Source organism: Sorex araneus, chromosome 3 (assembly GCF_027595985.1).
Source record: "Sorex araneus isolate mSorAra2 chromosome 3, mSorAra2.pri, whole genome shotgun sequence".
NCBI classification, from domain to species: Eukaryota; Metazoa; Chordata; class Mammalia; order Eulipotyphla; family Soricidae; genus Sorex; species Sorex araneus.
This window is the reverse complement of record NC_073304.1, coordinates 238834568-238854583: the sequence shown is the minus strand read 5'-3', so window position 1 is coordinate 238854583 and position 20016 is coordinate 238834568. Positions and strand designations below refer to the sequence as shown.

Genomic DNA, 20016 nt, shown 5'->3' with positions numbered 1-20016 from the left:
AAGGGCGGGGCGCGCGCGGGCTGCCGGGAGCCGAGGCGGAAGCGGAAGCGGAAGCGGCGGGCGCCATGGCCGCCGGGGGCCTGAGCCGGCCGGAGCGCAAGGCGGCCGAGCGGGCGCGGCGGCTGCGGGAGGAGCAGCGGCGGGAGCGCCGGCGCCAGGTAGGCCGCCCCCTCCCCGCCCCGCGGCCGCGCGCGCGCTCACTGCCGCCCCCCGCAGGTGGCGCGCATCCTGAGGAAGGCGGCGGCCGAGCGCAGCGCCGAGGAGGGCCGGCTGCTGGCCGAGAGCGAGGACCTGGTCACCGAGCTGCAGGGCCGGAGCCGGCGGCGCGAGGGCCTCAAGCGGCGGCAGCAGGAGGCGAGTCGGGGCGGGGCGCGCGGCGGGCGGGGGGCGCGCGCGGTGCTCGCGCTCACGCCCCCGCCCCGCCCCGCGCGCCCCGCAGCTGTGCGACGACCCCGAGGAGCTGCGCAGGAAGGTGCGGGAGCTGGCGGCCGCCGTCCGTGGCGCGCGGCACCTGGTGGTCTACACCGGCGCGGGCATCAGCACGGTAGGCCGGGGGAGGGGGCGGCGAGTCCCGGCCGCGGAGAATGGAGGAGGGGCCCAGGGGCTTGGCAGCGGCTCCGACGCCCCCGCTGTAAGAAGCGGCTGTAAGAAGCGCTCGGAAGGGGCCCGGCCTGCAGGCAGGTCGCGCCGGGTCATCCTCTGGGCTGTGTGAAGTGTGAGCTGGGAGGCCGCGGTGGGCTTGTCCCCTCTCGGGAGGAAGTTGGGGCAGCGGGTCGGGGCACTTGCGCGGGGAGCCGCTGGCCTGCGACGGGAACGTGGGGCAGCACCTGTTGGCGCGATGGCAGGTGAGAGTTCACACACCTGGGTCCGAGCACCGGCTGCAGGGCTCTGTGCTGGGGGCTCCTTGGGACCGGCGGGCAGGTCAGGAGGAGGGAGCCCCAGGGCGCGCGTGCCGGGGCAGGCTGGGAGCTGCAGGTCGTGGCAGCGGGATGGCCCAGGCGGTCAGGAGAAGCCCCGCTTCCCGCTCTCGGGCTATGCCAGCGCCTGCCGTGTCCCTTCTCTGACGCGCAGGCAGCCTCGATCCCGGATTACCGGGGCCCCAATGGAGTGTGGACGCTGCTGCAGAAAGGGAGGCAGGTCAGGTAAGCAGAGTGGCGTGTCCTCGGCGGTGGCTGTGGCTTTGGCCTGAACACGGCCTCAGCCCTGCCCCTCCCCGCAGCGCTGCCGACCTGAGCGAGGCTGAGCCCACCCTGACGCACATGAGCATCGCCCGCCTGCATGAGCAGAAGCTGGTGAGCGCTGGTGGCCGAGGCCCCAGGGATGGTCCCACAGCCCACGGGGACCCAACTGTGACTGACCCAAAAGGGCTGGGGTCCCCGCGGTGCCCAGATACGGGGTGGGCAGTGGGGGCTGAGCTGCTGCCTGCCCTCTTCCTGGGCCTTGTCCTGCAGGTCCAGCACGTGGTGTCTCAGAACTGTGACGGGCTGCACCTGCGGAGCGGGCTGCCCCGCACGGCCATCTCGGAGTTGCACGGGAATATGTACATCGAGGTGAGAATCCTGGGCCGGGGCAGCGGGCAGCTGGGTGGCCTCGGGTGACGCTCCTCATCTCCCTGCAGGTCTGCACTGCCTGCACCCCCAACAGGGAGTACGTGCGGGTGTTCGACGTCACTGAGCGCACCGCCCTCCACCGGCACCACACAGGTCGGTCCTGCCACAAGTGTGGGGCCCAGCTCCGGGACACCATCGTGCACTTCGGGGAGAGAGGGACACTGGGGCAACCCCTGAACTGGGAGGCGGCCACTCAGGCTGCCAGCAAGGCCGACACCATCCTGTGTTTGGGCTCCAGCCTGAAGGTACGCCAGGGGCGCCCGCCGCAGGCTGCACCCCCAGCCCACGCCGCTGAGCCCGGGAAGGCGGGGTCCTGCGGCCTTGTGTCCTGCACGCCCTCTCCCTGTCCGTCTCTTCCTGCAGGTGCTAAAGAAGTACCCACGTCTGTGGTGCATGGCCAAGCCCCCCAGCCGGAGGCCCAAGCTCTACATTGTAAACCTACAGGTAATGGGGCTCTGTGCCGCGTCCTTGGCCCCTGGGAAGGCGCAAGGGCTGTCCTCACTCAGCTTCCCTGTCCCCAGTGGACCCCAAAGGATGACTGGGCCGCCCTGAAGCTGCACGGGAAATGTGACGATGTCATGAGGCTCCTCATGGACGAGCTGGGCCTGGAGATCCCCTGTTACAGCAGGTGAGGGTGGCTGCCATGGCGGGGCCGTCTGTGTGCCAGTGAGGCCGAGGCTGAGGTTCTGCAGTGGCATCTGAGGCCTGACGCTGCCCACCGCTCCACATGGAGGCCCCTGTGGGGCAGAGCCCCTCCCTCCAGGCAGACCCCCGGGAAGGTGCCCCGTGCGGAGAGCACTGGGTTTGGGAGCTGGCGGCCTTGGGGGAAACATGAACTGCTTATAGGAATGTGTGATGATTTAGACATGGTGTCTGTATTGAGTAAAAAGTTTACACTTTCTTTCTCTGTGAATTTTCAGGGTCTTATAGGGGAAATCAATAACTTCTTTTAATCAAAGGGTTCAAGAATTAAGGATTCCTTCGCCTCCGGGCCTGGCAATTCTTGTATGTTATGTTCGTGGTGTTCTGTGCTGTGGGCCTCTCGTGTCCTGTACCTTTTGTTTTGACATTGACGTAGCTCATTTTCTTTATCAGTGCGTATCTGTACCCTAAGTTTCTGCTGTGGTTCTACATCTCAGTCAGACACATGGTCTCCTCACACCCTAGTGTGTAGGCGCCCACCCGCTCGGGGAAGGGGGAGAGGGTCTAGCCCACGAGCCCCAGCCGTGCACGTGGACAGTGGAGCCAGGGCCGCTGCCGCCCCCGTGTGCCCCGAGGCTGGCGCTAACCTTGGAGTTGGGGTGGGTGAGGTGGGGCCACCCCTCCTGCGACAGCTCTGTGACTCAGGGACAGGAGCCGAGGCCCCTGAGGCTGCCAGGTCCGGGACACACCTGACCCTACGTGCCCTTCTTCCTAGGTGGCAGGATCCCATCTTCTCCCTGGCCACCCCGCTGCGGGCGGACGAAGAAGGCAGCCACAGCCGGAAGGAGCTATGCAGAAGCCCCCGGGAGGTGCCAGGGGACCAGGCGGCCGTGCCTAGCCCTGCCCCTGTCGGCGGCGGCTGGTTCGGCAGGGGCTGCGCCAAGCGCACAAAAAGGAGGAGAGTCACGTAACGCGGCAGTGGAGCCGGGGCTCCGTGGGCACCACTTTGCAGATGGCCAGACTTGGATCCAGGACCCCAGGACGGCCTCATGGCTCGACAGGGAATTCTTGGGGGTGACATCTTCGCCACGGCCCTCTGCAGCCCCTCGGCTCTCAGCCCACCCCAGAGCAGCGGGCTGTGCCCCGGCCGCTCCGCCTTAACTCCTTCCCTGTCTCGCCTCAGGGCCGCGCCCGCTTCCACTTTCACTGACAGCAACTTTCTAGCGACCTCTTCTGTACTCGGACCGGCCAGGGTGCGGCGGGAGCTCGGGCTCCAGGCCGGCGTCTGTACCTTCATTAAACGTCTCCGCCAGCGCCTGGCTCCTCGCGTGACTCTGCGCTCCCGGGGCTCTGCGCCGGGCCGAGGCCGCGGGCGGGGGCGGGGCTCCCGGGTCGGGGCCGCGCCATTGGCCGAGTGGGGGGGCGGGGCCGCGGGCGGGGCAGGCCACGACATTGGCCGCGGCGGGGAGGGGCGGGGCCCCGCGGCGAGGCGGCGGCGCCATTGGCCGGCCGCGGCGGGTGAGGCCCGCGTGACGCTGCGTGCGCGGCGCGGGCGGGGCCGGCGGCCGCTGGAGCCGCGGAGCCGCCCGGGCCGCGCCGCCGCCGTCGCCGTCGCAGCGGATCATGCTCCGGAACGGGCACGGCGCGGCGGGTGGCACCGAGCCCCCGGGCCCCGCGGGCCGGCGCGCCGTGCGGGTGTGGTGCGACGGCTGGTGAGCGCTGGCAGCGGGGGCGCCGGGGGTGCGGGCGGCGCGGCGGGTCGCGCGACGCGGGGGTGGCGGCCGGGCCGGTGTGGCGCTCCGGGCCCCGCGCCCCGCCCCTGTCGCCCCCGAGGCTGAGCGGCGCCGGGCCCGCGGCGGGGCCGACTGCGCGGCCGGACGGGGGAGCCGGCCCGCGGCCCCGGGGGACGGCGTGTTGCCGGACTCTGACCTTGGCCCCGCCACGCGGCCACACACCGGGCGCTCCCCGCACTCTCGGGCAAGGGCCAGCGGAGGCTGCCCCCGGCCCGCCCCAGGCCCTAGACCCCAAGGAACGGACCCCAGAGAGGGGTCGGCCCGCGCCCCTCACGCACACACACGGGCCGCCCTGCCCTGCCTCCACAGCTACGACATGGTGCATTACGGCCACTCAAACCAGCTGCGCCAGGCAAGAGCCATGGGCGACTACCTCATCGTGGGTGTGCACACGGACGGTAGGTGGGGCGCCCCGGACCCCACACGCGCTCTCGCACAGGCCCCCTCACGCGCACACCCAGGACCCCCACATGCCCCCCAGACCCCCTCACACACGCCCTCATACCCCCTCACACACGCCCTCATACCCCCTCACACACGCCCCCAGACCCTCTCACACGCCCCCAGACCCCCTCACACACGCCCTCAGACCCCCTCACACACGCCCCCAGACCCCCTCACACACGCCCCCAGACCCCCTCACACACGCCCTCAGACCCCCTCACACACGCCCTCAGACCCCCTCACACGCCCCCAGACCCCCTCACACACGCCCCAGACTCCTTCACACTCACACCCAGACCCCCTCACATGCCCCTCAGAGTCTCTCACCCACATGCCTCCCAAACCTCCACACGCTCCCCCAGTCCCCCAGATCCCCTCACACACACACCCCCAGACCCCCTCACACACAGCCCCAGACCCCCTCAGTCCCTCACACACTCCTCCCATGCCTCCCAGACCTCCACACGCTCCCCCAGTCCCCCATATCCCCTCACCACATCCCCCCCAGGCCCCCTCACACATACCCAGACCCCCTCACACATTCCCCCCAGACTCCCTCACACACACGCCCCTCAGACTCCCTTACACAGACTCCAGACCCCCTTCCATGCCCCTCAGACCCCCTCATACACGCCCCTCAGACCCCCTCATACCTGCCCCTCAGACCCCCTCATACACGCCCCTCAGACTCAAGCCCATCTGACGCCTCCCAGACCCCCACACGCCCCCCCCCACTCCCTCACACACACCTTCCAGTCCCCCAGGTCCCCTCACACATGCCCCATACACCCTTCGAACGCCCCCACACCTAGGCCTCCCCTTACATGCTACCCAGATCCCCCCACTCCCTCCGAGACCTCCCAGACCCTCACACTTGAGACGCAGATGCACAGCCGGGCCACCCGCGCTCAGCCGCCTACTCTGTCTGGACCTAGCGGAGATCTCCAAGCACAAGGGGCCCCCAGTGTTCACCCAGGAGGAGCGGTACAGGATGGTGCAGGCCATCAAGTGGGTGGATGAGGTGGTGCCGGCTGCCCCCTACGTCACCACGCTGGAGACACTGGACAAGTATAACTGCGACTTCTGTGTCCACGGCAGTGAGTAGCCAGGGCGGGGTGGCGCGGGGTCCCCAGATCTTCAGGTATTTGGGGGCTGTGAAGGTTATAGGCCCAACTGTGCCCTAGAAGGACCAGGAGGGGCCGTGCCCCAAGGGTCTTTCTGGTCACCTTGCAGATGACATCACTCTGACGGCAGACGGGCATGACACATACGAGGAAGTGAAGCAGGCCGGGCGCTACCGGTGAGCCCCAGGGAGCCCCCCTGCCAGTCACAGGCCCTGAGAGTCTCCCTCAGTGGAGACTCCGGGGGTCTGAGCGCCACGGGGGGAGAGTGAGGCCACATCGGCTCAGCAGGACGCTGTCCTGTCACCCTGTTCCTCCAATGAGCAGCCCTGCTGAGTTCAGGTGACGGTGGCCTCCAGCACCTGCAGGGCTGGTCTCAGGTTGGGGCTGGCGACGGTGTGATTGGGTGACAGTGCTTGCCCCTTTCCCCAGAGAGTGCAAGCGCACCCAGGGCGTGTCCACCACGGACCTCGTGGGCCGCATGCTGCTGGCCACCAAGGCTCACCACAGCAGCCAGGTGAGCGGGGGAGGTGCGGGGGGGGGGGGTGGTCGCGGGGCACGGGGCCCGCTCTCAGCCCCCGCTTTTGTGCAGGAGATGTCCTCTGAGTACCGGGAGTATGCCGACAGCTTCGGCAAGGTGAGTGCTGGCCTGGGGGCCTGACCTTGCCCTCCAGGCCCGCCCAGGGCTGGCGCCAGTGCTACGCACACACCTCAGTGCCCCACCCTTCCTCCCTCCCAAGGTCCCTGGGGTGGGGGCAGATGGAGGGCTGACTGCTGCCCCATCTCTGTTGGCTGGCAGTGCCCGCAGGGCCGGTCCTCCTGGACCGGGCTGTCCCAGTTCCTGCAGACATCCCAGAAGATCATCCAGTTTGCTTCTGGGAAGGAGCCCCAGCCCGGAGACACCATCATCTATGTGGCTGGTGCCTTTGACCTGTTCCGTATCCTCAGGGGGACTGGCTGGGTGGGCGGGGGCAGGGGGCAGGGGGCTACTCAGTCCGGTCGCCCTTAACCCAAGCGCAGACATCGGGCATGTGGACTTCCTGGAGAAAGTGCACGGCCTGGCAGACAGGGCCTACATCATCGCAGGCCTGCACTTTGACCAGGTCTCGGACTGGGAAGGGGGGCCCGGGGGACCCCAGGTCTCTACAGGGCCAGGGGGCCCGCCTGACACGCCCTCCCCCCCAGGAGGTGAATCACTACAAGGGGAAGAACTACCCCATCATGACCCTGCAGGAGCGGACCCTCAGCGTGCTGGCCTGCAGGGTGAGTGCTGCCTCTCTGCCCCGCCCCGCGCCTGCCCCTCCCCGCTCACCCACCCGCCCATCCTCAACAGTACGTGTCTGAAGTGGTCATCGGCGCGCCATACTCGGTCACGGCAGAGCTCCTGGACCACTTCAAGGTGAGGCCCCGGGATGGGGGCTGTGGGGGGGTGGGCTGGCGCTGCCCCTGACCCCCTCCCTCCCCAGGTGGACCTAGTGTGCCACGGCAAGACGGAAATCATGCCTGACAGGGACGGCTCCGACCCCTACCAGGTGAGTTCTGGCCCCACACTCCCCTAGGCCCCCTGAGCTCTGGGCCTGGCATCACCTCTCGCCCGCCCACGCAGGAGCCCAAGAAGAGAGGCATCTTCCGGCAGGTGGACAGCAGCAGCGACCTCACCACTGACCTCATTGTGCAGAGAATCATTCAGAACAGGTGGCTGTGGGCAGAGGTGGGGTGGGCCCCTGCCTCGCACAGGCTCACACCCCCACCCCCACAGGCTGGAGTACGAGACCCGGAACCAGAAGAAAGAGGCCAAGGAGCTGGCCTTTCTGGAGGCGCAGCGAAGCGGGCAGCTGTGACCTCTGACTTGGCGCACCCACGCTGCTTCCCAGCCCGACTCTGGCACTTTTTAAACCAGCTGAGCCTCGGGGCGTTGCCCCGTGCCGGCTTGGCTCTGCATCCTGTCCCCTGCGCTGTCAGAGGGGCCAGCAACTCACAGGCAGGGTGAGCGAGCGGACCTGGGGTCCGTCTGCTGCCCGTCCCCCAATAAAGCTGCCACCGGGAGCTGTCTGGCCCTCCTTCCCCACCAGCCGGGGCCCCAGCAGGCATCTGGAGCTTGGTTTGGGGGTCAGGGAAGAGTGGGCTCTAGGGTGGCCTCTCAGCCGCCCCACCCCCTGGAGTGGCCTAGGAGACTGGAAGCACATGCATTTATTCAAGTGCTACAGCGGGGTGGGGGCAGGCCTGGACCGAGGGGGCTCAGGGACCGCGACAGTCGCCGCGCAGGGAAAGGAACACGTCCGCTCTGCACTGGAAGGTGGCGAGGCTGTCCGGGAGTCGCTCGCAGCTCCGCAGGTTCGGGGCGATGTCCTGGACGCACACAGCCTGCAGGCAGGACGTGGCCAGGGGAGGGTCTGAATCTCCGGGGAGTCCCCTTCCCCATGCCCCTCCCCACCCGGCACTTGCACTCACCAGACTCCGAGGGCCAAGGCGTGGCTGTGCAGGGAGGTCCGCAGGGGGCTCGGCGCGCCGCGCAAACGGGGCCCCACGCAGGCTGGACAGCAGCCCCGCAGCACGGCCCACTGAGTAGTGTCCACGCCCTGCCGCCGGCTTGTACCATGCCAGAGCAGGTCCAGCCTGCAGCAGGCACAGAGCCAGGGCAGCAGCTGTCAGCATCGCAGGCCAGGCCATGGGGATGATGTGAAGGCGGGCGGGCGGGCAGGCGGAGCACGACAGACCAGGAGCGGCGCCTTTTATCTTCAATGAGGATGGGCAGGCGGGGACATGGGCATGTGGGGACCGCCCTGGCCCACCTGCCCCCCTCCATGCCAGCAGACACCCAATGTGCACCCAGTTCTAGGGAGGGGGAGGAGGTGGCCTTTAGTCATGAGTTCCTGGTACCCAGCATCCTCCCCTCCCCAAAGGGAGGCCCAAGAGCAGAGCCTGGCAGCCCAGGTGGGGGTCCCTGTAGGCTTGCTGCCTGGTTATCTACAGAGCCGCCAGCTGCTGATGACAGCCACCCCCACCCCAGACAGGCCCCAGGGCTGCAGCCCACACAGCACCTGCTCCCCAGTGCCCGTGACGCAGAGCCACAGTCCCCGGAGGCACCCACATCAGCACAGACGAGACAGGCGTTGGTGGCATGGAGTGCTTTATTGGGTCCCAGTGCGTGGAGGCTGTGACAGCTGGCTGGGCTCACTCCTTGAACTTCCACTCCTGTCGGCACATGGGGCAGTGCTGCTGGACCTGCTGCGCGTTGAGCCACTTGAGGATGCAGTGCATGTGGAAGCAGTGGGAGCACTGGCCCCACACCAGCGGGCAGTCGTCCCCGGGCACCTTGCCTGCAGAGGGGCCTGCTCAGAGCCTGCAGCGCAGACAAGGGGCCCACATCCTGCCCCCCCAGGACAGTGAGCCTGATGCCACTCCTTGGGAGGGCCCCCGTATGCACCCACACAGCATGCAGCTTGGCACCAGGGACTAAAGCTCGTGCCTGCCAGGTCTGAGGGCAGGCTTCGTCCAGAGCTGAAGACAGATGACTTGTGGACTATGGTCACAGTGCCACTCCTGGTTACCAGACAGCAGGCAGCGCACCTGAGCCCCAGGGCATCATCACCCCCAACTCATACCACACACAGCTAAGCCAGCTGCAGCCCGGAAGCCCGTAGGGAGCTAATGGCAGAGCATTCAGAGCTGCAGACACCTCACTTCTGGGGGTCTCTGAAGACACGAAAGAAACAGAGGCCCAAGGAACGCTGATGGGGGGTGGGGGTGCCCTCTGAGTCCCTGGCAGCGGGTGAATAGAAATGTGCCAAGAGGCCCACCACAGGGGCCCCAGCACTGACAGCAGAGCACCGCACTAGCACTGTATGGCAAACGTGCACAAGCGTGCATGAGCAAAGGCTGGGGGCTGGCGGAAGTCACAGGGTAGAAGGTTCAATACCAACACTACACTCTCAACCAAGCACCTCACTGTTGAGTGGCCCAAAAACAGCAGCAGGTAGGGCTTTTGCCTTGCACGTGGCCAAGCCGGGTTCAATTCCCAACATCCCATATCCCGGAGCACCACCAGGGGTAACTTCTGAGTGCAGAGCCAGGAGTGACCCAAAAAGGAAAAAAAATACAATGTAGCTGCATGTTAAATTGTTTATTTGAAACAACTTTCTTATGATTACCTGTGGTGTATTCCACATGCCAAAAACAGTAACAAGTCTCACAATAGAGATGTTACTGATGCCCTCAAGCAAATGGGATGGCAGTGCTACAGTGCTACTTCACAAAAATATACAACTTACAGGAATATGCAAGAACTAATGCAAGAAATTTTACTAGTGGAATACCACTAGGCTATAAAAAAAACAAACAGAATTTTGTCATTCAGCAAAAATGTAAGCAGTCTGACTGAGCAAGACGAGAAGTCAGAAGTAAAGATACTGGCAGGCCAAAGATGCGTGGCAGGGAAACAGGCTGATACCTCAGGCATCAACATGGAAACAGCAATAAACAGACCAAACTTAAGCCTCGAGCCAAGCCACAGAGCTGAGGACAGTCAGGGAACGGGGTGGGAACATTTCTAGTTGGGTGAATCCTGGCAGTGCTGGGATCACACTAGGACTAGCTACATGTAGCCTGAGGCCCACAGTGGGAAATAAGCCCACATTTTTCTTTCTTGTTGTTTTTGGGCCACACCCGGCAATGTCGGCCTGGGGAACCATATATAGGCTGATGGGGATCAAACCCAGGTCGGCAGCATGCAAGACAAGCACCCTCCCCACTGTGCCATAGCTCCAGCCCCCCATTTGGGTGTCTCATGAGGTCAAAGGAGTGACTGGCACGGCCTGCTCCCAGGGCATTTTCCCCGGGGAGGGGGGGTGGACCTGTGGGAGTATGGGCAGTCTCTACAGCGAACAGCACCCAGGGGGCCTCTGGGAAGGGCTGACCCGTCTCCCACCCAGAACATTTGGTAATACAGGGCAGTGGTTCAGATGCTCAGGGACACAGCTGCAGAGCAGGCCAGAAGGGGAGGGGCATGGGCCAGGAGGAACAGAATACTTACCTGGGGAGAGGGGAGACACAGCGGGACCCCTCCCCAGCACAAGGAGAAGAGAAAAAAACTAAGAGGGGCTTTGTCTTGTGTACAAAGACCTACATGCAAGGCGCAGTCTAAGGCTGGGCCCGGGGGGCTCCGATTCCCCCGCCTGCAAGGTCCGCACAGCACCGACGGGTCCACCCCTAACCGAACCGGAAAAGAGTCACCTGCGCGCAACGCCGCGGGGGTGTGGCCCCAAGACAGAACCAACAAACTATTACAAAACTCCCTGCCCCGGGCTCAGAGGCTCGCCCGGGGTAGTGCCCAGGCCAGCAGGCCCCTGACCCGGGGTCACCCACCGAGCCAGGCCCCTCCGGAGCAGGGAGGCCCAGGGCGGGGAAAGAGGAAAGGGCGCCGGGGCTGGGACTCGGGGCCGGCCGGGCACCCGCACGACCCCTCCCTAGCCCGCGGCTCCGCGGCGCCCGCGGGCCCGCGCACCCCGGGGCCCTCCGCACGCGGGACGGGCGGGGCGGGGCGCGCGGGCCGCGGAGGCGGCGGCGGTCCCGGGCTCCACCCCGCCCCCGCCCGGAGCCCCGGGGCCGCGGCGGCCGCGGCGCCGCATCCGGGCACTCACAGTCCGGGCAGCAGCCGTTGAAGGCCATCCGGCAGATGCCGCAGTTCTCGTCGTTGGCCACCCACAGCCACGTGGCCACCCCGTTCCAGCACTTGATCTTCACCTTCATGGCGCCGGCGGCGGACGGAGCGCTGGGCGGAGCCGGCGCGCGCGCCCCGCCCCCAACGGCCGCGCCCGCCCCGCGCCGCGCCCCGGCCCGCGCGCGCCCCGCCCCCCGCCCGCCCGCCGCCTTCGGTTGGCGGCGCCCACGCCCGCGCGGGAAGGTATAAAAACGACCGCTGCCGCGGCCCAGCGCCCGGCGCGCCCCGCCCCCCGGCCTCGCGCGCACGCGCCGACCCGCCCCCGCCCGCCCGCGGCCAATCGGCGGCCGCTCCGAGCCCGCGGCGCCGCCGGCCGCGCGCCGCGCCGGAAGTGACGCGCCGGCGTGCTGACGCGCGGGCCGGAGCCGAGGCCCGATTCCGCGCCCGCCATGGCCGACAAGATGGACATGTCTCTGGACGACATCATCAAGCTGAACCGGAGCCAGCGCGGCGGCCGCGGCGGGGGCCGGGGCCGCGGCCGCGCCGGCTCGCAGGGCCGCGGCGGCGGCGTGCAGGCGGCCGCGCGGGTGGGCCGCGGCGGCGGGCCGGTCCGGAACCGGGCGGCGCTGGCCCGCGGCGCGGCGGGCGGCGGCGGCAGGAACCGGCCGGCGCCCTACAGCCGGGTGAGCGGGCCGGGGCGCGGGCCGGGGCGGGCCGGGGCGCGGGGCGCGGGGGCCGGGGGCCGCCTTTGTCCGCGCCGCGTGGCCCGCCGGCGCCGCTCACGCGCCCGCTCGCCCGCAGCCCAAGCAGCTCCCCGACAAGTGGCAGCACGACCTGTTCGACAGCGGCTTCGGGGCCGGCGCCGGCGTGGAGACCGGCGGGAAGCTGCTGGTGTCCAACCTGGACTTCGGCGTGTCGGACGCCGACATCCAGGTGAGCGCGCGGCGGCGGGTGGGGAGGGGCGGGCCCGCGCACCCCCGGTCCGCGCGCACCCCCGGCCCGCGCACACCCCCGCGCCCCGGCCCGCGCCAACCCCCCGGCCCGCGCTCACCCCCGCCGCCCCGGCCCGCGCTCACCCCCCGCCGCCCCGGCCCGCGCACCCCCGTCCCGCGCTCACCCCGGGCCCGCGCTCACCCCCGCCGCCCCGGCCCGCGCCAACCCCCGTCCCGCGCGCACCCCGGGCCCGCGCTCACCCCCGCGCCCCGGCCCGCGCTCACCCCCCGCCGCCCCGGCCCGCGCCAACCCCCCGTCCCGCGCTCACCCCCGCGCACCCCCGGCCCGCGCTCACCGCCCCCTGCCCGCAGGAGCTGTTCGCCGAGTTCGGGACGCTGAAGAAGGCGGCAGTGCACTACGACCGCTCGGGCCGCAGCCTGGGCACGGCCGACGTGCACTTCGAGCGGAAGGCGGACGCGCTGAAGGCCATGAAGCAGTACAACGGGGTGCCCCTGGACGGTGCGTCGGCGCGTGTGCAGCCGGGGGCCAGGCCTGTGCGTGCAGGGGGCAGCCCCGCCTGAGCCCTGGGCACGCCGGACTGGTGGGGGGCCCGGGCCCCGCGCCCCGCCCGGGGCGGGCTCACGGCCTCCCTGTCTCTGCCGCAGGCCGCCCCATGAACATCCAGCTCGTCACGTCACAGATAGACACACAGCGGAGACCCGCCCAGAGGTGAGGGGCTGGGGGGGGCCGGGGTGCACCGCCGGCCCCAGCCCGGCCGCAACTGAGCGTCCCTCCTTCCTCGCCAGCATAAACAGAGGCGGCATGACTAGAAACCGCGGGGCCGGAGGCTTCGGCGGCGGGGTCCGGAGAGGTGCCCGTGGGGGCAGCCGGGGCCGGGGCCGGGGCACCGGCCGGAGCTCCAAGCAGCAGCTTTCTGCAGAGGAGCTGGACGCACAGCTGGACGCCTACAACGCCAGAGTGAGTGGCCGGCCTGGGCACTGGGACAGGCGCGGGCAGGCGGGGTGGTGCGGGCTCTCAGCGGCCTTCTCCTGTGTTGCAGATGGACACCAGCTAAGAGCCGCCGCCTGCGTGTGGATCCGAACAGACGTCCTGTCGGCCGAGCTCCCGGGGAGGGGCAGAGGGGCTGCGCGGCTGCCGAGGCATCGGTTTCTTTTATGTTTTAAAATAGGGTTTTAAAGCTCATGTAAAGGTTTTTTCCCTTCTCCCCTCTCCCCCCCCTTTTTTTTTTTTAATTCTGAAGCAGACCTGTTTTGTACTGAGTTATTTTGGGATAAATCTCATTGTTGCTGTTGTGGAGAAGGTGGCGTTTCCGCCTTGGCCATAATAAACTAGAAACGTGTGGCACTGGCGCTGTCTGACTGGTCCCGCTGTCCGCCGGGCGCTAACTGCCTGCTCTCTGCCCGGTAGGTGGGAGCACGAGCAGCCCTGTTCCTCTGCCGCCGCCGCCTGCCACGCCGCACCCAGGTGAGGGGCGTCGGGGGGCGCTGGGGCTCCGGTCCCGGTTCTGACAGCGGCGAGAACCCCTGTGTCTGCGGTCTTCTGTCCAGAGGGGCCGGGCAGGAGGGCCTGCAGGCAGGGTGGGCAGGACGAGCCACAGGCCCGAGGCGTGACCAGCTAGGGACTGGCCAGGGCATGGCCGTGGGAGCGGCGCGGTGTGGGGCGGGGGCTGTCTGTTCCCGAGGCAGGCCCATGTGACACCAGGGCCTGTCAGCGGCTGCGGAAGGTGGAGGCTCTGGCGGTGCTTGTTGGTGCTTTCATCCTCAGCCGGTGGCAACGGGGTGATGGTGGGTCCGAGCCCTTGCCCCGGGCCTGTGTGCAGACCTTCCGCCTCAGCAGCAGCCTGGCCACACGGGCACACCTGTCCCGGCCACCACCACCAGCTTTGGGTGGGAAAGTGTCTTCCGGAAAGCGGGCGTCCTGGCTGCCGGGGGGGCCGGCGCACCACCAGGTAGGCCGCACCACTCGCCGCCTGCGCGCTCGCCGAGCTGGCCTCTGTGGTGGCCAGGCCAATCCACCACCCTGTGTGGGGACTTAGTTCCGTGGTGGACATGCTGCCTGGCCTTCAGCCCACTGGAAGGCGGGTGGACGTGTGCTGGGGCCGGCAGTGAGCTCAGGCCGCTGTGGCCACGTCTTGCCTCCCCCCACGCGTCTGGGGGTCGCAGGTGCTCTCTGTCCAGTGCCCGACGGAGCGGCCTCATGTGATTTGGCTGGAAGGGTGGCAGGGGGCACCTTGCCCTGTGTGTGGCTGTTGGGGGAGGGGCTCTCCCTCAGCCAGCTCCTCCCCCACCGCCCTTCCAGCTAGGTTTTTCTTGAGTCCATTATTGCACTTTTCGCCGCTCCCCTAAGTCCAGAGTGAGTTTCCGGGACAGGGCTGTCCCCTCCCTATAGAGTTAGCCGGGCCACTCTCCAAACCAAACCTGCTCTCAGAGGGGTCCGGTGTGTCCTCTGGCCTTGCCCTGTCTGTCACTCAGCCAGGGCACCTGAGATGCTGCAGGCCCACGCTTGGGGCCCCCAAGGCCAGCAGGCACCTGCTCTGCCACTAGCTTCTCTCCCTGCCGGGTGCTGGGCCAGGGGCACCCGCTGCCTTCGCCTCTGGCCTTTGGACACTCCATATGGGGCCCAGGTCTGAGGGCTGGTGCGTCATTTGCTGTGACGGGACCCATGCATCCGTGTGTCTTACTGAGAGCTGTTGTGCAGTGACCTGGGGTCAGCTGAGCACCAGGGGATATAGCAATAAACCCGTCTTCAGAGACGACCTCAGAATACCAGCAGATCATAACGGCCACTTTCCTTTGACTTTCACCCAAGCCAGGCGGCTCTTTGTTACCTGTGCAGGTTGTTAAATGTGCAGTGTCCAGCTTGTGTGTGAGCTGCTCTGACCTGTCTCCCCGCCGAGCCTTGGAATTGTCTCCTGTGTGCCCTTGTCAAACACACAGACAATGTGACTGAGCTGGAAACACCGAATGTTCTTGCCCATGGAGGTTGCTTGGGAACTAACTCATTCTCAAATTTGATAAATAAAAGGAAAGAAATGCAGAAACCGCCTTTTTTCCTTGCTTTTGGTGAGGGTGTTTGGGGTCCTGTGAGGTGGCCTGCAGGGCCACCATTGGGTTTGGGTCAGAGCAGCCCGTGCCCTCGTGCACTGGGTCCTGCACCTTGCTGTTGACGGCCAGCGGCCACCTGGGAAGGCTGCAGATCCCGTCCTGAGAGGCCGCTGTGGCGGAGAGCAAGCATGCAACCTTGGCTTTTCCCTTGGGACCCTCTGTGGGCACCCAGAGACCAGCCTGGCCTGGTGCCACCTTCTCCCATGTGCAGAGTGGGGGGAGGCGCCCTTGTGGGTCGGGCCAGGCCCTCTGGGTCAGTCCTGGGGCCGTGTGCCCCGCGCCTCTGACCATCTGTGGCTGCAGACTCGGCTATGGCTGGAGGAGCGTTCTGGTCTGCAGAGCCCTAGCGAGGTGTCGGTGACCCTCTGGCTCGGGGGCCACGCTGGAAACAAGGATACCTGACAACCAGGGCAAAGTGGAAACGGGCCAGTGTCCGGAAAACCTGCTGGTTTGGGCAGGGAGCGGGCACAGTTGGGCCCCCAGGCTCTGCTCTTGGAGCCCGAGTGCCCGTGCTCTGATCAGTATGGGGGTGCGGAGGGTGCAGCCACCGTGGTGCAGACTTCTCCGGCCCTCCCAGCCCAGCCCAGTAGGAAACAGTGCCAGTACAGGGTCCACCCAGGGCCCCCCCTGCAGCCAGGCCTCCAGGGGGCAAGGGGAGCCAGCCCCTGGCTGCGTACAGGCCCAAACTCCAGCGCCCTGAACTCCCTGAGGAACCAAAAATGGCCCCAAAACATCCCGCAGACAACAGCCTGGCGAGAAATGCTTCAGATGAGCACGGTGGCCACGGGAGAGAAGCCTCAGAGGCTCAGTGAAGGAGACTCAAGCCCGACAGACAGAGCTCCCCCTTAGCCAGACCCGGGTTCAATCCCTGGCTCCAGGGGAACACAGCAGTGGGGCCTGGAGATTGGACCGGGGGAGGTGCTGACCTGTCCCCCTCCCCCCAGCGCTTATTCCAGACTCGGACTCGGGGGACCCTGTGTGGTGCTGAGTAGAGCTTGCTGCCTGCGACCCCGGCCCCTGTCAGGTCTGACACGAGGGCTCACTCCGGGCCACTGTCCCTCGCTCCTTCGCTGCAGTCCACGCTGGAGAAGCGCACGCACTCTCACGTGTCTCTGATACAGCAGGAAAGGCACTGGCCTTGCATGGGGCTGACCCGGGTTGAGTCCTGGGCATCCCATAGGGTCCCCTGAGCCCTCAAGCTGTGATCGCAGAGCACAGAGCCAGGAGTCAGCCCTGAGCACCATTGGGTATGGCACAAAAACTGAAAATCATGTACCTCTCCCCTCAGATCTTTCAAAATACATTCTCTGAAACCTATCCTGGGGCGGGGCTCGAGTGGTACAACAGATAGGCACTTGCCTTGCATGATGCCACCCAGGTTTGATCCCCAGCACTCCATATGGTTCCCCGAGTCCTGCCAGCACTGACCCCTGAGCACTGCCGGAGGGACTGTGCAGCCGGCGAAGGCTCTTGCCCTGCTGGGGCCAGCCTGGGTTCCATCCCCGGCGTCCCAGGTGGTTCCTGATCCCACCAAGAGTGATCCCTGACAAAGCCAGGAATAACCCCTGAGCACTGCTGTATGTCCCCCAGAATCCAAACCCCAGAAACTACCATCCTTCACCAAAAAAATGTTTTTTTTTTAAAGGACTTTTTCTTTTATTTATTTATTTATTTATTTATTTTTATTATTATTATTTTTTTTGCTTTTTGGGTCACACCCAGCGATGCTCAGGGGTTACTCCTGGCTTTGCACTCAGGAATTACTCCTGGCGGTGCTTGGAGGACCATATGGGATGCCGGGGATCGAACCCGGGTCGACCGCGTGCAAGGCAAACGCCCTACCCGCTGTGCTATCGCTCCAGCACAAAAGATTTCTTTTTTAATAAAAATGAAATATCACTAGGAAGCCTGGGGAGATGCTGGGTGCAGGCCTGCGCCCCGCCCGGGAGAGAGGCCTGGGCTGAGACTCGTGATGAAGCCACCACGGTGGGGTTTACAGAAGTTACCAAATCACCCCCCCAGCTCAAAGGCATGAGAGCCCCACCCAAGGGAAGGGTGGGCCCGAGGCCCAGTGAGTGTGGAAAAGACAAGAGTCCCGGCCACACCCTGAGGGAGATGGAGGTCGCCTGCTTCCGTGTTTGTTTTTGGCCACACCCAGCAGTGCTCAAGGGTCACTCCTGACCGGGCTCAGAGACCCTCTGCGGGGGTGTCCTGTGCTCACTGTCTGCCCGGCTCCGTGGACTCCTGAAGGCCAGCCCCACCGACGGTCACTGTCCCCTCCCCCTCCCCGATGACGAGCCGGGGTCAGGCCTGATTTGCCTTCCCAGCACTGCCCTCCTGGCACTGGGCCAGAGGGTTTAGGGCGCTGATGGGGCGCTGGGGGCCCTGGCCTGCTGGGGGGCGACTCATGACAGGCCAGTCCAGCCCTTGCAGGAGGGAGCACTGCATCTTCCCCGCCGCCGCCCAGGCTTCGGCAGGGCCGCAGGGCAGTGCTTCGGACCCACCCTGGCTCTGCGCTCAGGGCTCATTCCTAGTGGGCTTGGGGCACTATACGGGGTGCCAGGGATCAAACCCAGGTTGGCCACGTGCGAAGTGGCCGCCCCACTACTGTTGCTCGGCCCCAGGGCTTTCGGTGTTTGCCCAGTGGCAGCATCTGGCTGTGTCTCTATCAATACTGGTCTGTATTGATTTTCTTCCAAGAACGAGTGAGTCATGCCCTCATTCTCATTTTGAGTGGTTTGTTTTTGTCTTCTTTTTGCTCAGTAATTGTGTATGATGTATCAGATATTTTATATGACCTGAGAATGATTTGTAGTTTATTCCTCTGGAAAATGTTTTGAACTTCCTAGCAGTGAGGTCAAGGCCTCACACATTGACCCACACCAGGGGCCACACCCAGGGGTGCGCAGAGCTGGCCCTGCGCTGAGCCTGTGCTCCAGCCTGACCTAATCGTATTCATTTCCCAAACTCGACTGATGGTTTACCCTAAAGCGCGAGCCCCAGTGGGAGTGAGGGGTGGCACTACCAGGTGAACAGATAACCGAGTTAATCTGGGGCTTCTGACCTCCCCCGGGAAACAGTATCCAATCCAGAATGGAGGGGTGACTGGGGCGGGAGCAGCAGGTGGAAGGAAGCTCCAGCGTGCCCACTCCTCCCCAACGGACAGCATGAGGCCGCCTCCCGGGCCTCCGCAGTGAGAGGCCCCAGGCACATGGCCACAGAGTGGCTGGGTACAGCCCTACAGAGGCCCGGTGACGAGATTCTGGACTGGGGCAAAACACAGTGAACAGGGAACGGCCGGAGCATCATTCGCTGCAGTGACCAGGACCGAGACAGACAGGAGGACGTGGGAACTGGTGCATGTCTCGACTGCATCATACACGTGGACTCCGCCAGTGTCCGTCTGTCCGCGGGTCTTCACACGGTCGTCCAGAAGCCGGTGGTGCAGGAAAGCCCATTCTGGCGGGCGCTGTTTCCCGAGAGCCGTTTCACTTTCCTTTCTCTGCTCCTGTCACTAACAGTGGATATGGGACCGGAGAGCAGTATAGCATGTAGGGCACTTGCCTTGCGCCGGTGGACCCAGCTTTGGCCCCTCAGCACCACTGCATGTGGTCAAATGTGAAAATGTTTGGGTTGGTGGGTGCAGGTTTGGCTTGGTTTTCAGTGTTCTGGGTTTGGATTTTCTGGTTGGGGGGGCCACGTGGGCAGTGCTGGGATGGGCCGTCTCCTGGTGATGTCACACGCAGGCTGTGTCCCCAGCCCGTAGGACGTGGCATGCCCTGCCGGGGATCAGACCGGCATCCTGCACACACCTCGTGCCCTTCACATCTCCCCCCCTCTGAACGCGATGCTTTTTCTTCTTTTTTTAATTTGGGGCCCCACCCAGCTGTGCTCAGGACTCATTCCTGACTACATGCAGAAATTACTCCTGGGGAGCTGGGGGACCAAGAGGGGTTCCAGGGCCTGATCCCAGCTGGCTCTCCCCTGCGGCCCAGCCCCTCTCCCCTCCTCTCCAGGAAGTGCTCACCAGCTGTGGCTTCTCAGTTTTATCCTGACAGTCTGGGTTTTGTTTGTTTGGGAGCCAGCAGCACTCTGGCTCTCCAGTGAAACATACTTTGGTGCCACACCCAAAGGTGCTCGGAGGCTTTTAGGAGTGACCCCTGGTGGCTTTGGAGGACCGGACCACATGTGGTGCTGGAGGCGGGGCCCCAGGACCAGGGCGGGCTATGCTGCAAGGCAAGCCGCCACCACCCTACATTTCTAAAACTCCGGGCCATACGCGGCGGTGCCAGGCCCAGCCGGCGTGACTGCCGGGGTCACGGGCCCAGGACGCACAGCCGAGCCTCGCGGTGGTGCCATCCCTCCAGCCCCCCCAAGAGTCCGTGTTTCCCTGCTAGTGGTGTGGGTTTGGGGCCGCCCCGGGGCAGTGCTCAGGGGTCGCCGGGAGCTGGAACTGGGCTGGCTGCTTGCACCATCTCCAGCTGCACAATTGCTAATTAACAGTCAAGGAAGTGACTCGGCCACGGGGCCGGCGGGCCCGCCCCGCACGGCGGCCGAGAACAAAGGGGGCTGGGAGTGCCCCCCGCAAACAAAGCCGCACAAAGCCGGGCCAGCCCCGCGCGCCGCCGAGCGCCCCCCCCCCCGCCGCAGGGGCCCGCGAGGCGGGGGCGGCGGCCAGGGGCGGGGGCG

General features: G+C 66.1%; 5 protein-coding genes across 6 annotated transcripts; 3 read left to right on the top strand and 2 right to left on the bottom strand.

Annotated features, from left to right (window-relative positions):
* Window positions 1–6: 6 nt before the first annotated feature.
* SIRT7 (sirtuin 7) lies at window positions 7–3567 on the top strand. 2 transcript variants are annotated; one of them, XR_008629178.1, is made up of 11 exons: window positions 7–158; window positions 217–354; window positions 440–544; window positions 1072–1142; window positions 1220–1292; window positions 1452–1550; window positions 1619–1855; window positions 1974–2054; window positions 2132–2238; window positions 2531–2615; window positions 3028–3167. XR_008629178.1 is itself a non-coding variant. In XM_055131001.1 (10 exons), exons 1-10 carry the CDS (start codon window positions 66–68, stop codon window positions 3221–3223), a joined length of 1200 nt encoding a protein of 399 aa, XP_054986976.1. In that variant the 5' UTR covers window positions 8–65; the 3' UTR covers window positions 3224–3567. The 2 variants fall into 2 exon arrangements, 1 of the variants encoding a protein (XP_054986976.1); XM_055131001.1 differs by lacking the exon at window positions 2531–2615 and having other exon boundaries at window positions 8–158; window positions 3028–3567.
* Window positions 3568–3801: 234 nt separating this feature from the next.
* Window positions 3802–7656, top strand: PCYT2 (phosphate cytidylyltransferase 2, ethanolamine). Its single transcript, XM_055132786.1, has 13 exons — window positions 3802–3964; window positions 4355–4443; window positions 5425–5586; window positions 5723–5789; window positions 6043–6127; window positions 6203–6247; window positions 6410–6548; window positions 6631–6713; window positions 6796–6873; window positions 6944–7009; window positions 7077–7142; window positions 7217–7305; window positions 7370–7656. Exons 1-13 carry the CDS (start codon window positions 3876–3878, stop codon window positions 7449–7451), a joined length of 1140 nt encoding a protein of 379 aa, XP_054988761.1. The 5' UTR covers window positions 3802–3875; the 3' UTR covers window positions 7452–7656.
* Window positions 7657–7785: 129 nt separating this feature from the next.
* On the bottom strand, window positions 7786–8791 carry NPB (neuropeptide B). The gene is made up of 3 exons (XM_004621107.2): window positions 8652–8791; window positions 8062–8346; window positions 7786–7974 (listed from the first exon to the last, which is right to left on the bottom strand). Exons 2-3 carry the CDS (start codon window positions 8278–8280, stop codon window positions 7849–7851), a joined length of 345 nt encoding a protein of 114 aa, XP_004621164.2. The 5' UTR covers window positions 8281–8346; window positions 8652–8791; the 3' UTR covers window positions 7786–7848.
* ANAPC11 (anaphase promoting complex subunit 11) lies at window positions 8702–11448 on the bottom strand. The gene is made up of 2 exons (XM_055132788.1): window positions 11250–11448; window positions 8702–8930 (listed from the first exon to the last, which is right to left on the bottom strand). Exons 1-2 carry the CDS (start codon window positions 11356–11358, stop codon window positions 8785–8787), a joined length of 255 nt encoding a protein of 84 aa, XP_054988763.1. The 5' UTR covers window positions 11359–11448; the 3' UTR covers window positions 8702–8784.
* A 248-nt stretch (window positions 11449–11696) lies between these two features.
* ALYREF (Aly/REF export factor) lies at window positions 11697–13567 on the top strand. Its single transcript, XM_055131266.1, has 6 exons — window positions 11697–11952; window positions 12071–12202; window positions 12574–12721; window positions 12868–12931; window positions 13009–13180; window positions 13263–13567. Exons 1-6 carry the CDS (start codon window positions 11719–11721, stop codon window positions 13275–13277), a joined length of 765 nt encoding a protein of 254 aa, XP_054987241.1. The 5' UTR covers window positions 11697–11718; the 3' UTR covers window positions 13278–13567.
* Window positions 13568–20016: the final 6449 nt, after the last annotated feature.

What these genes read in the sequence shown, in the direction of transcription:
- NPB (XM_004621107.2), bottom strand. Translation starts at nt 8,280, where the DNA reads ATGGCCTGGCCTGCGATGCTGACAGCTGCTGCCCTGGCTCTGTGCCTG. An exon ending in GCCTTGGCCCTCGGAGTCTG is followed by an intron (nt 7,975 to 8,061) that starts GTGAGTGCAAGT and finishes TCCTGCCTGCAG; the next exon opens with GCTGTGTGCGTCCAGGACAT.
- SIRT7 (XM_055131001.1), top strand. Translation starts at nt 66, where the DNA reads ATGGCCGCCGGGGGCCTGAGCCGGCCGGAGCGCAAGGCGGCCGAGCGG. An exon ending in CCGGCGCGGGCATCAGCACG is followed by an intron (nt 545 to 1,071) that starts GTAGGCCGGGGG and finishes TCTGACGCGCAG; the next exon opens with GCAGCCTCGATCCCGGATTA. An exon ending in ACGGGAATATGTACATCGAG is followed by an intron (nt 1,551 to 1,618) that starts GTGAGAATCCTG and finishes ATCTCCCTGCAG; the next exon opens with GTCTGCACTGCCTGCACCCC.
- PCYT2 (XM_055132786.1), top strand. Translation starts at nt 3,876, where the DNA reads ATGCTCCGGAACGGGCACGGCGCGGCGGGTGGCACCGAGCCCCCGGGC. An exon ending in CGGGTGTGGTGCGACGGCTG is followed by an intron (nt 3,965 to 4,354) that starts GTGAGCGCTGGC and finishes CTGCCTCCACAG; the next exon opens with CTACGACATGGTGCATTACG. An exon ending in CAGAGAATCATTCAGAACAG is followed by an intron (nt 7,306 to 7,369) that starts GTGGCTGTGGGC and finishes CCACCCCCACAG; the next exon opens with GCTGGAGTACGAGACCCGGA.
- ANAPC11 (XM_055132788.1), bottom strand. Translation starts at nt 11,358, where the DNA reads ATGAAGGTGAAGATCAAGTGCTGGAACGGGGTGGCCACGTGGCTGTGG. An exon ending in CAACGGCTGCTGCCCGGACT is followed by an intron (nt 8,931 to 11,249) that starts GTGAGTGCCCGG and finishes GCCCCTCTGCAG; the next exon opens with GCAAGGTGCCCGGGGACGAC.
- ALYREF (XM_055131266.1), top strand. Translation starts at nt 11,719, where the DNA reads ATGGCCGACAAGATGGACATGTCTCTGGACGACATCATCAAGCTGAAC. An exon ending in GGCCGGCGCCCTACAGCCGG is followed by an intron (nt 11,953 to 12,070) that starts GTGAGCGGGCCG and finishes GCTCGCCCGCAG; the next exon opens with CCCAAGCAGCTCCCCGACAA. An exon ending in CAGCGGAGACCCGCCCAGAG is followed by an intron (nt 12,932 to 13,008) that starts GTGAGGGGCTGG and finishes CTTCCTCGCCAG; the next exon opens with CATAAACAGAGGCGGCATGA.